Genomic DNA, 16,407 nt, shown 5'->3' with positions numbered 1-16,407 from the left:
CTGTTGCGGACCTACATGTCCCATGAGGCATTGTAAAACGCTGACATTCACAGACATGACTAGGCATGATGGGAATTGTAATTCCTGAACTACTCGAGGTCCATAGTTTTGAGACCCCTACATGATGGATGTAGGCTGTAAATAATTCCAATATTATTCACTTTTTTATGTTATCATAATGCATTAAACGTTTAAGAACATCAGGTGGAGAAGAAAAGGGAATCGTGGAAGAATGAAAATAAGGAAAAAAAAGTACTTTACATATTAATAGAAAATTCTTTAATGTACATTATTTGAAAATCTTTTCAGGCATCTTCAGGTAACTAAAAAACAGAAGCTTATTTTCCTCTTTACTACGGCTAAATAAACTCAAAGTTCTAAATCTCTGCACTACACGTCTTTATAAACCGAGCACAGAGGGCTCCGATCTGCTGCACTGGCAGACACGGCAGCTCACACCATCCAGTGTCATGTACAGATTTCTTGTTCGGCATTTGTTCAGATCTATTGAAATATTTAATTTGTAAAACTATGTGGCTTATTTTATTTCTGTTTTTAATATTATGCCCAGATAGTATCAGCAATCCATCTCCAGCTTGTGACCTGCAGATTGTACCGGCGTATGAGGATTATGAATATGTTCAGGATGGAGACATCATAATCGGAGGAGTCTTCACCGTCAACTGTCTCATGGGCGGCTACAAGATTCGTGAGAAACCAAATCTGACTGCCATGTTCTGTCTAAAGTATGTAACTTGAACAAAAAAAATAAAAGTCCATTGAAACTCATACCTGTAGGGCAGGGGTCTCCGAATAACGGCTCACAGGCCACATCCATCCCTCTACAAGATTTTATATGGCCTGCAGCTCGGGTCAGTGTCTTATCCCTGTGTACAGATTGAGGATTCCGATGAGCAAAGGCTGCCGATTGTCTCTGCTCTGACCTAATGTGAGGGGGGAAGTGAGAGGGATTCTGATGTATGGGGAGGCTTGGATGGGGACTCTGATGTAAGGGGGGCCCCTACTGTATGGGGGGCTGTGATAAGGACATAAGGGAGACCATAGGATGTGTTACAACAAAAATGAAATGTACAAAAAAAATAACAAATTACTCTGTTTAAATTGTTCATTGATAACACACAGACCCCTCCAAATGTCTTCAATATTCAAGCAGACCCTATGTGTTTTTTTTTTTTTTAACCAAGTAGCTATGACAGCTTTTAGGCCGGGTTCACATTGATGCAAATTAGATGAGGGTTTCCCCCGCATCCAATTCACCTGACAGGAGAGTGTGACCGGCTCTCTATATGGCACCGGTTCACACACCTCTGGAGGAGGCTGCGGAGCGGATTGCACAAGAGTCCTGTGTGTCTTTGGCTTTGTTTCAGTTCCAAATTCAGGCAGATATTCAGGCCTGATTCATCCTTGTACCGGAGAACAGGGACACACCAGACCCCTGCTGCGAGACACGGCCGAAGACAGTGTGAACCCAGCCTTAAAAGAGAAGTAACGTTTTTTATTTTTTTTTATTTGCACATTATACTTAGAGGGTTCTTTACTGTAATGCGGCGTACACACGATCGGAAATTCGGCCAGCAAAAGATCGATGAGAGCTTTTCATCGGAAAATGGGACCGTGTGTATGCGAGAACTGTCTCTATGAAAGGTTGAGACTGCCCTCAGTCCAGGCACCTGGCGGATCCAGACTTCCGAAATCAGGATGATGCGGTGCCTGGACTTATCTTGGTGATGTCAGCAGAGAGCGGTCTTCAGACCGCTCTCTGCTGAAAACGGGTCACAGGAGTGCAAAATGAATTGCGCTCCTGTGACACAGAGGAAAAGCCCAGCAGAAAGAGCTCAGACTGGACTTCTCCTTTAAGGTTATATGCTATCAATTTTAAAATCTTTTTTCTTTGTAAATATTAATGCTACTGCAGTACTTTCTGTTCATCACAGACATTTTCCCCTTCACAGGTAGAATCACCAAACCCCCAGACATATTATTTAAAGTAATTTGACCTTTTTTATGGTTCACAGTAAGCATTAAAAAATAAATAACAATCACTGCTCCTGGCAAAATTGATTTATCAAAAACATTATTTGGAATTGCTAAATGTTTCCTAGAGCAGAGGCCACCTTCCATACTATTTTCTTTATACCCCTTTGCCTATTAGAGCAGAAAATGGGCATTGCAAATTTAAAAAATTTGACCCCCATTGATTTTTGGCTTGGGCATGATCCATGTTACCATTTCACCCACCATCGCTTTTTTTTAAAGAGATGGTGGGTGAAAGAAATCTATACCACACCCCTATACAATAAAAATCAGCATTAACACAATAGTCCTAATAGTCAACTCCATGCAATTTCACTCTCCACTTGCTCTGAGACATACAATAAATAGCAGCTGGACTCAAAGTCAGTTTACTTAATCAGATCAGGTAGTGATTGTGATTGGTTGCCAGAGGTTACAGTGTATCATTACTGTGCTCACTGACTGGCTGCTAGAGGTTACAGCACACATTATGTCTCACTTATTATTTTCTAGAGGTTACACCACATGACTTCTGCTTGATGATTGGTTGGTAGAGAATACTGTACATCAATACTGCTCACTGATTGGTTGCTAGAGATTACTGAACATAATTACCACTCACTAGTTGATTGCTAGAGGTTACTGCACATTATTACTGCTCACTGATTGGTTCCTAGAGGTTACTGCATATCCTTACTGCTTAATAATTGGTTGCAAGAGATTAGTGCACATCATTACTGCTCAATCATTGGTTGATAAAGGGTACAGCACATCATTTCCTCACTGCCTGCACACCATGGAATGGGGAGGTGGGGGGCCCATCAATAAACAGAAATCTCCTAGGGCACTTGAGCTAGTGAGCAGGTGGGGGGCACAGTGGCTGCATATAATGGGCACAGCAGCTACAATCTATGGGGCACAGAGGCTGCATATGATAGGCACAGTCGGCTGCATATGATGGGCACAGTTGGCTCCATATGATGGGCACAGTTGACTGCATATTATGGTCTGATCTCGGAAACCCTCAGAAAGGCTCAGAGACACCAGGGAACAGAGTATTTCCAAGTATTTTCGAATGGCTCGGAAAGGCCCAGATCAGCTCTGCTTGGCTCCGCTCGGCTCCGGCACCCTTGCACCTCTGCCCAAATGCAGCACTGCACGCAAAATTAGCTTTGCTCATTTTGCAAGACAACACTCACAAACCGAGTCAGAATTTTTTTTTTAAAAGTTGCTCATTATTCAAAATGCTTGTTAACCGCGTTACTCGTAAACCGAGGTGCCACTGTACTCTGAAACAGCCCAACTAAACCGGGATTGTCAGGGGTTGGCAGGCTTCTAACTCTACCAGGTGTATCATGGAAATTTTTTAACTTGCTGAACAGACTTGAATGCCTTCTCTGGACCTATCCTAGCAGAGAAAGCATTCGATCGGATCCACTGTGGACACATGAAGCAAGTATTGGTCAAATTTGGATTCTCAGGCACAATATTATCAGCTATACTGGATCTATATTCTACTCCTTCTGTGAGAGGTTACTCCTCCAGCCTCCTCTCTAAATCCTTCTCAATGTCAAATGGGATGTGACAGGGATGCCCCCTATCCCCCTCTACCTTCAATTTGGTTATAGAAACTTTAGCTGAGGCCATTTGTTCCATCCAGAAATCTCTGGCTTTCACTTCCATACCCGCCCCCCATATTATCAACTTATTTGTGGACGACGTTATCTTGATGCTCACTAACTCGTCCATCTCCCTACCCCACGCTCATTAAGTCTTGACCTCATTTAGTTCCATCTCTTACTATAAAGTAAACTTTTCCAAGTCATTGATTCTTCACCTGGGAATCCCCAAACATGCCCATTTGTGACTTTCAAATTATTTACCTTACTCTTGGTCAGACAAGGGGCTACCTTATCTTACCTGGGAATTACCCTAATATACCTGACCCCACAATTAAGTGAGACTAACTATTAACCACTCATAAATAAGCTACAAGTTGCAATGCAGCACTATTCAAGCTGTGGGATTTCCTGAGTGGGGAGAATGGCCACAGTTAAAATGATGCTCCTGTGTTAAAATTATGCACATTTTCAGAACCTTGTCTATCCCTGTACTCTCTACTTACTTGCATTCACTCATTTTCCTTATTAAGAAATGTATCTGGCAAAATAAAAAAGCCCACTGCTCCCAATCCATCTTATAAAACATCAGAGAGCTGGAGGAGTTGGCCTTGCAGACATTCCAGATTACTGGTGCCACACAATAGACCCAACTAAAGCAATGGTTTATCCCCTCTACTAATAACCTCTTAGTAAATACTGAATCCTCTTTTATGCACACACATGATCTTAGGCCGCGTACACACGGGCGGACTGTTCGCCCAACTTTGTCCGCTGAACAGTGTTTCAGCGGACAGTCCGCTCGTGTGTGGGCTTCAGCGGACAGTTTCAGCGGACAGTCTGACGAACAAAGTTTTTCGGAATTCCCGTTAGACAGTCCGCTGAAACTTGGTTTGAGCGGACAGTCCGCTCGTGTGTAGGCTTGTTCGTCAAACTAAGTTCCGCGCATACTCAGAAAGGATTTACACGCCGAAGGTTGCATTGCAGTGTATAGGACGTCGTTTTTCTAGTCCCGTCGTACGTGCCGTTCACGTCATCGCGCACGCTTTGAGCGGACTGTTCGTTCATCGTGTGTGGTCAAGTCCGTTCATGCTAATTTTGAGCGGACTGTTTGTCAAACTGTTTGACGAACAAAGTTGGGCGAACAGTCCGCTCGTGTGTACGCGGCCTTAGGGGACACATGATCTTAGGGGTGGAGCGATGCAGGTGTCCAGTGGGTAGAAGACCTATTTACTGAATCTCCACCCTTGTCTTTCCAAGCACTAGAAAGTTCCTACCATATCTCATCATGTTTTTACATATTTATGTGTGTCAGCATTCCTGAAAACTCAATCCAAACCTGTCTATACATCATACAGCTTGGAAGTTCTTCACCAATCATAACCCCATAACCAAGGGTATATCTTTATTCTACTCACTGCTACACAATAAAATTACACTCTGCCCCCCACCCCCCCCCCCCCCACATTGGTTCAGTAGGAATCTGGCCTTCAGCACGTTTTCACTGATGGCCAATGATTAATGGTTATTCGATATTCCCAAAGTTTTACCCACTTTGCATTAACCATTAGGAATAATCACAAAGGCTTTTATTCCGGTGGTATTTAACCCTGAGCCGTCTGGGAAAATTCTCTCCCAACAACTCCTCCGTTTTTTGGAGAGAATGCAGTCATATCAGCACCGTCTTCCTCATATTTTGGGCTTGTTAGAAACTAACTAGTTATTGGCATTTAGTTTTTCAGCTTATATCACAAATCACAGGCATAATCATCAAGCTGACCTTGCACTAGACCTACTATATCTGGGTATAGAGTGTTTTCCCAAGGAATTTTGTACCATCTTAGTACTCATTCTTCTAGCTGCTAAGTCACTCCGAACTAGATTATGGCAGACAGACACACAGCACCTAATGTCTCTGAATTCGCCATGCACCTTGATCTTAGTGGTGGGCGGCTGGTGTTTTTTTGTTTGGGGGGCAGCAAACAGCCAAGCCCTCCCCACACCCACTCACCCCCCACCACCCCTCGACTATCTACCACATCTAGGTGGTGGACATCCAAGGAGCAGTGGCGGGGATCGGACCTTCGAGGAATGGCGGCGGGGACTGGGCATCCAGGCATTGACCAGCGGCTCTGTCTTCTCCTCCTTGCTTCCGCCGTGTGTCTTCTCTCCTCCTCCTAGGTATCCAATAGGATCGCCTGTCCTTTCAGCCAGTGAGGTGACGGGTATCAGACCCACTTCCCAATTGGCCAGATTTAGGATCAGTGATTCAACAGCGAATATTCATTTGCTGTTGTAACACACTTGGGTAAGCTCCGGTTGCACTCTCTTCAACCCAAGCCCACCCTATTTTGAAGACTTGGCTCTAATTAGGTGCTTATAAAACATGGCCGCTGTAATTAATGCACTGAAAGGGGCCAGGTGCATGAATCTGGACACCCCAAATGGACTGGCCGTCCCTGTATGAAAGGGCACTAGCTCTCACTACAAATGCCCACTCCAAATCCAAATAGCAATTGGAATCATGGATACCAATGCTTCCAAATTGACTTCCTATATTACAATTTGTGGTTGCTTTCATTATATTGCTACCAAGCTTACGTTTGCTAAAGGCTTTCTCTGTATAATCATGTAATTTTTGTATTAACCCCAAAGGCCTATCAGTGTGTCCTTTATACGTTTTTTGGTTTTATATGAACTCAATAAAAACTTTATTGATGAAAAAAGTCTATATCAGACCATTATTAACGTAAGCAGCCTGGATGGCCTAGAAAGGGAGCAGTTGATCTGTGACATATATGGCTATGACCATATGTGATCAGTGACAGTGCCCAGAATGCATGCCAGCTACTTCACAATTTAAAACAAGTCAAAGAACAGCAAGAAGCTGTCATCACCTGTAGTGATACCACCACTAATGATTGACCTCCTTCTGCAGTAGCCAAAGTTTCAGGCAGGTGGGTGAACTGACCAATACTAACCATTTAGTATGTCCATTCACTGCATTCATCAAACTGAAAACAACTTGGGCTGGAATTGAACTCATGGATGACCTGAATCAGAGGCTCATTACTAAAGATACTCCAGTTTACAAATTTTTGACAAAAACAATAGTGCTTTTTAGATCTGCCAGGAGTTCAACTTTAAAGGGTGAAATATGATTGGTTGGTATAAGCTTTCTTCATTTCCATTTGGTCACTAAACCACTAGGTGTTGGGAAATTGATGACCTCTTGTATGCAAGCTTTTAATTTATTATATCAACAGACCCCTGCATCATTACTACAAGGATCTTCAAATGTTCCTCTTTGCCATTGACCAAATTAATAAAAATCCAACAATCCTGCCTAATGTGACTCTAGGATATCATCTTTACGACTCGTGTTCTGATCCCAGAAAAGCCATAAAAAGTGTCTTACAGATTTTATCAGGACCGGGAAAAACTATCCCAAACTATTCTTGCAGAGACCACCAGAAGTTAGCTGGTTTTATTGGAGACCGGAGTTTAACCACATCCCTGCCTATGGCCCAGATATTATCTGTCTATAACCACGTGCATGTGAGTATAATAACATGAATGATGTCTTAAGTCTCAATTGCTCTTTTTTATTTATTGTTTTGCATGTCCTTTTTTTTATAGCAAATTTTACCAATAGGTGAAACAAGTGCAGTATATATATAAATTGTGACAGTAGGGTACTCTGTCACAGTGTTAAAAGGCAGTCTGGGCTGGTTTTTGTAGCGAACAGGCACTGATGGTAGATAGGAGAGTCAGCAGTAGCATTCAGGGCTCCACCCCACCGAGGAGTCTATGTGTGTTGAAAGGGAGCAGAGAGGTGCATGTCTGCACCGTACTGTCAGGGACATGACAGTCATAGGCCCGAGCGTGAGCCTGAGCGACAAAGCTGCAGGGAGCTGCAGGAAAAAGACAGAGAGCTTAAAGAGTCACAATGTTTGTACACGAGCACAGGAATGTTGTATTAGACGTGACCAGTGGTCTCCAACCTGTGGCCCTTTGCTTCCCTTTATTCTTATCGAAAGCAAACAATGCCTGATCTTTGGTATTTGGATAGAAATATTTGGTGTCAGTAGGAGGAAAAGTACCCGTCTTTTATTGTTAGTGGCAGGAATTATGCACCATCCTCCCACTGACACGAATGATGGGGCACTATTCCTCCCACTGACTCCAACAATGGGACACTATTCCCCCCACTAACACCAATAATAGGGCAATATTTCTCCCGCTGACATCCATGATGGGGCACTATTCCTCCCAATAAAGATGTAGCATTGTTTACTCCCACTGACACCAATGATGGGACATTTTCTACTCCCACTGGTTACAGTTCGTCCCCCCTAAAGTCTGAAGGACAGTAAACTGGTCCCTTGTTTAGAAAGTTTAGAGACCCCTGTTTTAGACAGTCGGGAGGACCGAGGTATGAGGCCTGAGCAGCAGGGCTGCCAAAGAAAACAAGGAGGCTGAATATTGTTCATTTTGCATTGATGGTGGAAACAACTGGGAGGGATACTGACTGCTGGGAAATTTTTATTTTTCTGTTTTATCCCTTTCGCTGCCAGAGCCATTTTTTGCTTTTTTTTTGCACACATGATTAAGCTGATGGGCATTCCAGTATGAATGGGGACAACATGACATTTTAGAAAGCCATGTCTACCTAAATCCTTTGAAGCTTAGACATCTCTTGTTAGTTTTTTGCCTCAATGTTGAAACACGTCTCCCTGTATTTTAGGTTGTTTATGGGGTAATGGGCGATCGGCTCGAAAAAGCTTTGTTTCCCTCTCTTTACAGTTCAGTTAATGAATACTTTCTGATTTATTATTATATATCAGAACTTATTAGACATCTTGGATGGACTTGGGTTGGAATAATATCATCTGCGGATGAAAGTGGGGAGAGAGCATCGCTTCTGTTATTAAGAATTTTGTCAGAGTTTAAAATTTGTGTGGCCTTTATAGCAAATCAGGGTGTCAGTATATTAATGCCTGAAAGGCATGTTGTGGAAAGTGTGTATAGCGCTATTAAAAAAACATCGGTAAAAGTGATCATACTTTGTGGAACATATCATGATTTAATATTTGAATCCTCACTGAGAAAATTATTCAGGGACATAACATTGGTCCTTCCACCCAATTGGGCCTCAAGTATTGCTCTTATAGGAAAGTATCCGGAGATTTTGAATTGTAGTTTATCCTTGATCTTTTGGTCCGAAGCCGATAAGAATTTCAAGAATTTTGTTGATGGTTTCCATCCAATGATCCGCCCAAAAGACAAGTTACTTGAAAACCTGTGGATGACAAAACTTTTCTGCTCATCAGGAAACAAAGAAAAAGATACTTTGTATGAAAATGTTTATCGTATTTCTCTTCACAATTGTACGGGTCAAGAACATTTACCGGACGCCGGAGATTACTCATCTGACAGGACTACAGATCCTGTGTATCGTGCGATGGAATTCTTGGTAAAAGGTCTGCATGTTCTGTACTCATCCCAGTATTATTCTTCTCCTAAAGGTCAGACAGATGATGAAGAAAAATATAGACACAAGGTGAGCACAAATGTGGCCAAAAATAGGAGAGGCGTTTATTAGAATCCTTCAGTGGACATGTGTCAATGAGTTGTGATTTGTGAGAGGCGACCAACTTGTAGCTTATTGTTTGTAATATCAGGTACAGTGCCTTCAAAAAGTATTCACACCCTTTGAAATTCTCCACATGTTGTCATGTTACAACCAAAAATGTAAATATATTTTTTTGGGATTTTATGTGATAGATCAACACAAAGTGGCACATAATTGTGAAGTGGAATGAAAATGATAAATTATACAAATAAATATGTGAAAAGTGTGTGTGTGCTTTACTCTGATACCCCTAACTAAAATCTGGTGGAACCAACTGCCTTTAGAAGTCACCTAATTAGTAAATAGAGTCCACCTGTGTGTAATTTAATCTCAGCATAAATATAGCTGTTCTGTGAAAGCCTCAGAGGTTTGTTAGGCTGCTTTCACACAGAGGCGTCGGCGGCGGTAAAGCCCAGATATTTTTAGTGGTGCCTTACCGTAGTTTTTGCAGTAGTGCTTTTAACCTCCACTAGCGGCCAAAAAAAGGGTTAAGATCACCCACAAAGCGCCACTGTCCTTTCAATAGGCAGGAGCAGTGGAGGAGTGGTGGAGGAGCATTGCATACACTGCTCCTTCAGCACTCCAAAGATGCTGTTTGCAGGAGTTTAACATACTGCCAGCGCAGCGCAACCTGTATTATTACCAGGATACCCGATGGCTCCACCTGCTGAGAGAAAACAATACTCCACACAATTGAGGTACTTAACCACAAATGTACTTTACTGTAAATTATGATAAACAGGTGGTTACAATAATTGTACTGTCACTCTAACATAGAGCGACAGGACAATGAATCAGAACAACAATTATACAAGGTGAAACCACAAGGGAGCCCCCCCTACTTTGAAAGTTATTTGCAAGATCTTGTTAATAGTGCACAGTCCTTAATCTTATTTTCTTCAGCTAGCTTTCTTCCGATCCGGTTATCGTGTCTCTCACGCTGCTAGATGTCTGGCAATGTCTGTCTCTGCAGCGCTCTGCAATGGCTGTAGGCCGCTCCTTCCAGAGACCTCCTCACGGGTCCTCACAGTAGACCATGCATCCGAAAGAGAGCTAAGATGGCCGAGTGGGGTCCCTTTAGAATCTACCCAGCATGCAGTTCTGTACCAGGTGACCGTGGATAGGGCACCTGGCATTCTGGGTAGGGAAAGGTCAGATAAAAGGAACATAAACATAGTCACTTACTATGATGCTTTTCAATGTTCAAGAAAGAAAATAATTCAAGTCCATTTCTTGTCAATGGCCGCTAGATGACACCAAATACTAAACCATGATAATGTCCATGGACTTACATTATAATAAAATTAACAAAGGATCAGTAGGCAGAAATGTCACCGCTACATGTGGAAGAAGGTGCTCTGGTCAGATAAAACCAAAATTTTATTTTTTGGCGTAAAAGACAAACGCTATGTAAAACTAACACTGCACATCACCCTGAACACACCATCCCCACCGTGAAACATGGTGGTGGAAGCATCATGTGGTGGGGATGCTTTTCTCCAGCAGGAAGAGGGAAGCTGATCAGAGTTGATGGGAAGATTGATGGAGCCAAATATAGGACAATATTAGAAGAAAACCTGTGAGTCTGCAAAAGACTTGAGACCGGTGCAGAGGTTCACCTTCCAGCAGGACAATGACCCTAAACATACAGCCAGAGCTACAGTGGAATGGATTTGACTTTAGATCAAAGCATATTCATGTGTTAGAATGGCCCAGTCACAGTCCAGACCTAAATCCAATTGCGAATCTGTGGCAATACTTTGCTGTTCACAGACGCTCTCCATCCAATCTGACAAAGCTTGAGATATTTTGTAAAGAAGAATGGGCAAAAATGTCACCCTTTAATTCAGTTCACCCTAAGGTCTATCCATTCATACATATAATTATTATGAGTATTGTTATTCGGTAGGTAAGTACATTATATATTAGATTAAATAAGGCTTCTAACAGGGCTCACTTCATGCTCAGGAGTCTTCTGCTGTGTGAAGCTTCTGTTGAGGTGACAGTTCTTATATAACGGAGGGAGGGGTCACCCATTTACTTCACGGGGAAAGCCATAGGGAAGTCCCCGTGCTTCAGAGGAGGTGGGGGGTGGGGTCACCGGGTGGTTAAAGGGGGCTGCCAGATTCGGATAAGCCCCCGCCCACAGACCCCCACAACTGCCGGGCAAGGGTTGTGGGGATGAGGCTCTTCTCCCCATCAACATGGGAACAAGGTGCTTTGGGGGGGCCGCTACCCCAAAGTATCCTCCCAATGTTGAGGGCATGTGGCCTGGTACGGTTCAGGAGGGGGGTGCTCTCTCGTCCCCCCTCTTTTCCTGCAGCCTGCTAGGTTACGTGCTAGGATAAGGGTCTGGTAGGGATTTTGAGGGGGGCCCCCACGCCATTTTTTTCAAATTTTGCCTGGGGTTCCCCTTAAAATCCATACCAGACCTGATAGGTCTGTTATGGATTTTGAGGGGGACCCCCACGCTATTTTTCTTTTTAAATTTTGGCACAGGGTTCCCATAATATGCATACCAGACCTGAAGGGCCTGGTATGGAATTTAGGGGGACCCCTCACACACTTTTTTTTTACATTTTGGTTCGCGCTTTACCTGTGGTGAAATTCCAATACCGTTTTTATGTTCTGGATGTGAACCAAACGGGGGTTTTTCAGCTCATCTCTAGTCATGATATCTGAGTCTACGTTCGGCCACCACACATAGCCTCTGGCTTTTTGTTTCATACGTGTGCTCCTGGGATGACCAGGATGTAGCAAGTCCAGAAAGTGTCTCCGGAGGGTCTGTGGAATGAATACTCGCTCTCCCCATAAAACACAGTTGCCAGCCACAGTTAATTCCATACGCCTATAGAAATAAGGTTCATAATCCTGTGTGATGGTTGCAGACCAACCGGACTGTACCCAGGAGAGTATTGTTTTCAGGAAGGTATCTTTGGCTGTATAGGCTGCTATCTCCCCAGAAGACAAGAAGGACAGGCTGGTGTAATGACAACTCTTGACCAGTGGAGAAGAGTCTGTCAATGTGCCTGTCAGTCGAGACATTGCGTCTGTTTCTTCTGACCCATCTGGTAAGATGTGAGATAGTATAGTCCCCAGACCATAGGGTGAGGCATCACAAGCCAAGGTGAGTGGCTTCTGGAGGTCATAGTGCATGGGCATGCATGACGCCAACAGCTTCCGCTTAGAAACTTCAAAAGCATGCTGGCATGCAGGCAACCAGTCCCATCTGAAGTGTTTCTCCAGAAGCTTGTTCAATGAAAACAAGATGTGTGCCAGATCTGGCAGGGATTTGTGGTAATAGTTCAGCAAGCCTAGGTATGATCGCAGCTTCTGGACATTGGTTGGGCAGGAGCTTTGACTGGTGTGCATACCCTCCGCATTCCACAAGGTGGGCACAAAAATCCAAATTAGGCACCATGAATTGCCATTTTGCTTCAATTCTAGTTCAGTTTTAGACACTGCTCTTGGAGTCTCGCCAACACAAGCTCCCTGTTCCACTTGTGTTCCTGGTCCCGTGAAGAGCATGTCATCTAGCAGGCACTGTGTGAAAGGAATGTTTGCCAAAATTGCGTTCCATTTTTTGTTGCCAAATGTCTGGGGCGGAGGCTATACAAAAAACTATACGATTGTATTCATAACAGTCCCTTGTGAGCATTGATGGTTAGAAACTTGTGGGAAGAAGGATGGACCTCAAACTGTAAATATGCTTGTTTGAGATCAAGCTTGGTGACCCCCTGCAAGAGAGGCAAAATACACTTCTCTACTGACACCATCCTCTGCTTTACTGACATTGTCCATTGCCCTACTGACACTGTCCTCTGCCCTACTGACACCATCCACTGCCCTACTGACACTGTCCTCTGCTCTACTGACACCACTCACTGCTCTACTGACACTGTCCACTGCTGTACTGATACTGACCACTGCTCTACTGACACCATCCACTGCTCTACTGACACTGTCCACTGCCCTACTGACACCATCCACTGCTCTACTGACACCATCCACTGCCCTACTGACACTATCCATTGCCCTGCTGACACCATCCATTGCCCTACTGACACCATCCACTGCTCTACTGACACCATCCGCTGCCCTACTGACACCATTCACTGCCCTGGGACATTTTTTTCCACCCTCTAAGAAAACCTGAAGGGATTTCGCTTTTCTATTATGTTTTACAGAATACGTGCATTTTTAACAAATCTAGCTCCATGCTAAAGTAGGAATCTGACCTTTGCACCTCCTTCTCTCCCGCACAGTGGCGTGCTGTCTTCAGCTCTATAACCAAAGCCTCCCACTATGCTAGCCACCATGAGATGTCAATCAAATTTACCAACAGGGGGTACTACACACCATTAAGGCTAGCCAACTTCCAGTGGCGGCCACTCCATTAGGGGTGCAGGGGCACTACCCATATCCATGCATCCAGTCCCTTAATCTACATGCGGGCGCTGGGTGGATTTATTCCAGTGGAGTTTTTACTTTTTTTTTTAAGCATGTGATTAAAGCCAGAGGCTCTGATAGGCTTCACAAAAGGGTGGTCTCAAGGCACGGAGCACTGCTCCCCATGTCCAAGCAATTGTTTGACAATAGCGAATACATTTTTCACTATTGTTACACTGATTCTCCTCCTGACCAATCAGAAAGTGGGTATTGAGACCCGTTTCCTGATTGATAGAAAGGAAGCAATCCTGTTGGCCTAGGAGGAGGAGACATCACACGGGGAAGCCGCGCCGTCGTGAACCAGAGGAAGGAGGACGCAGTGTAGTGAAGCTGCCATCTGGAGGAATCCCATGCCATAGATGGGGTTAGTGCTCGGCTGCTGACCGAACGACTGGGGGGTGCAGGAGACCGGACAAAGCGGTGGGGGGGAGGGGGCAGCAGGTAGATTGCTGCCCCTCCCCATAAAATATACCACCAGCCACCACTGCCAACTTTTCCTCCTCAACTTCCCAACTTTGTTGAAAAGAATGTGGGCAAGTAGGCAAACTTATACATGTCCTATGGTGCTGTCCTAGCCTCACCAGCTTTTGGTCACGGGTGTGTCAACTGTTAGTCACTTGCACTTGCATACTAACCAAACCTCAGCCTGCCCTTGACTTACTTACATAGTTATATAGTAGCCGAGATGGAAAGAAAGACACAAGTCCAACCTACGTGTGTTTATGTACTTAATATTGGTATTGACCTCTATCCTCCTGCCTATAGGCCAGCTGTCACCCATGTTGTGGCGACAGCAAGGTTGACTACCCATAGACTTTGGAAACCAAACTTATCTCCCAACGTTTCAGATGTAGTAAATCTGGTCAACACCAACAATACTTTTGAGCGTCTTTTAGCATTTAATGTCCTTAATTCTCAGAATTCTTCCAATCATGGAGCATATGGGTCAATAGACAACTTTCTCACCACTGGTAGCTGATGTTTTTATTTTTTTTTCCAGGGGGCAAGCGATCCACCTGCCCTCACCAATGGCGACTAGTGTTTTCTTTTTTTGGGGGGGCGGCAAATGATCCACCTGCAGTCAAAACCCCCAACACCCCCTAGTCGGTTGGGTCATGGACAACACCTACCACTAGGGATGAGCTGAACACCCCCCCGGTTCGGTTCGCACCAGAACCTGCAAACGGACCAAAAATTTGCGCAAATTTTAGAGTCTATAGGACTCGAACGTTCGAAATCAAAAGTGCTAATTTTGAAGGCTAATATGCAAGTTATTGTCCTAAAAAGGATTTGGGGATCTGGGTCCTGCCCCAGGGGACATTTATCAATGCAAAAAAAACTTTTAAAAATGGACGTTTTTTCAGGAGCAGTGATTTTAATGACGCTTAAAGTGAAAAAAAAAAAGTGAAATATTCCTTTAAATATTGTGCCTGGGGGGTGTCTATAGTATGCCTGTGAAGTGGCACATCTTCTGTGTTTAGAACAGTCCCTGCAATGAATGACATTTCTAACGGGAAAAAAAGTCATTTAAAACTGCTTGCGGTTTTAATGTAATGTCTGGTTCCGGCAACATGGATGAAAATCATTGAGAAAAATGGCTGTGTAGGTTTGTTGTTAACCACTTCAGTTCCGGACCAATAAACACCTTAAGGACCAGAGGTCTTTTTGCAATTTCGCACTGCGCTGCTTTAACTGTTAATTGCGCGGTCATGCAATATTGCACCCAAACGAAATTTGCGTCCTTTTCTTCCCACAAATAGAGCTTTCTTTTGATGGTATTTGATTGCCTCTGCGATTTTTTTTTTTTGCGATATAAATGAAAAAAGAGCGAAAATTTTGAAAAAAAAAGATATTTTCTTCTTTTTGTTATAAGAAAAATCGAATAAACTAAATTTTAGTCATACATTGAGGGCAAAATTTATTCAGCCACATGTCTTTAGTAAAAAAAATGTCAATAAGCGTATATTTTTTGGTTTGCGCAAAAGTTATAGCGTCTACAAACTAGAGTACATTTTCTGAAATTTACACAGCTTTTAATTTATGACTGCCGATCTCATTTCTTGAGGTGCTAAAATGGCAGGGCAGTACAAATCCCCCCCAAATGACCCCATTTTGGAAAGTAGACACCCCAAGGAAATTGCTGATGGGTATGTTGAGCCCATTGAATATTTATTTTTTTTGTCCTAAGGGATTGAATAATGACAAAAAAAAAAAAAAAAAAATTTTTTTACAGAAAGTTGTCACTAAATGATATATTGCTCACACATGCCATGGTTATATGTGAAATGACACCCCAAAATACATTCTGCTGCTTCTCCCGAGTACGGGGATACCACATGTGTGGGACTTTTTGGGATTCTAGTCGCGCACGGCACCCCGAAAACCAATCACCACCTTCAGGATTTCTAAGGGTGCAAATTTTTGATTTAACTCCTCACTACCTATCACAGTTTCGAAGGCCATAAAATGCCAAAATAGCACAAAACCCCCCCAAATGACCCCATTTTGGAAAGTAGACACCCCAAGCTATTTACTGAGAGGCATGTTGAGTCCATGGAATATTTTATATTTTGCCAAAAGTTGCGGGAATATTACAAACTTTTTTTTTTTTGCACAAAGTTGTCACTAAATGATATATTGCTCACACATGCTATGGGCAGAAGTCAAATT

The 16,407-nt window shown here is 43.4% G+C and overlaps 1 protein-coding gene across 1 annotated transcript in view; it reads left to right on the top strand.

Annotated features, from left to right (window-relative positions):
* The first annotated feature begins 406 nt into the window (after window positions 1-406).
* The window catches only part of LOC143929566 (vomeronasal type-2 receptor 26-like), a 29,136-nt gene continuing 13,135 nt past the window's right edge, over window positions 407-16,407 (top strand). Inside the window, exons 1-3 of the mRNA XM_077453444.1 lie at window positions 407-746; window positions 6,920-7,211; window positions 8,401-9,216. Coding sequence (XP_077309570.1) covers window positions 532-746; window positions 6,920-7,211; window positions 8,401-9,216 — 1,323 coding nt within the window. The 5' untranslated portion in view covers window positions 407-531. The remainder of the gene's footprint in view (window positions 747-6,919; window positions 7,212-8,400; window positions 9,217-16,407) is intronic.

The sequence above is a fragment of the Lithobates pipiens genome, unplaced genomic scaffold, assembly GCF_037356315.1.
Source record: "Lithobates pipiens isolate NorthernLeopardFrog02 unplaced genomic scaffold, aLitPip1_a1.2 Scaffold_24, whole genome shotgun sequence".
Lineage (NCBI taxonomy): Eukaryota > Metazoa > Chordata > Amphibia > Anura > Ranidae > Lithobates > Lithobates pipiens.
The sequence above is the reverse complement of the archived record's forward strand: the minus strand, read 5'-3'. Positions and strand labels throughout refer to the sequence as shown.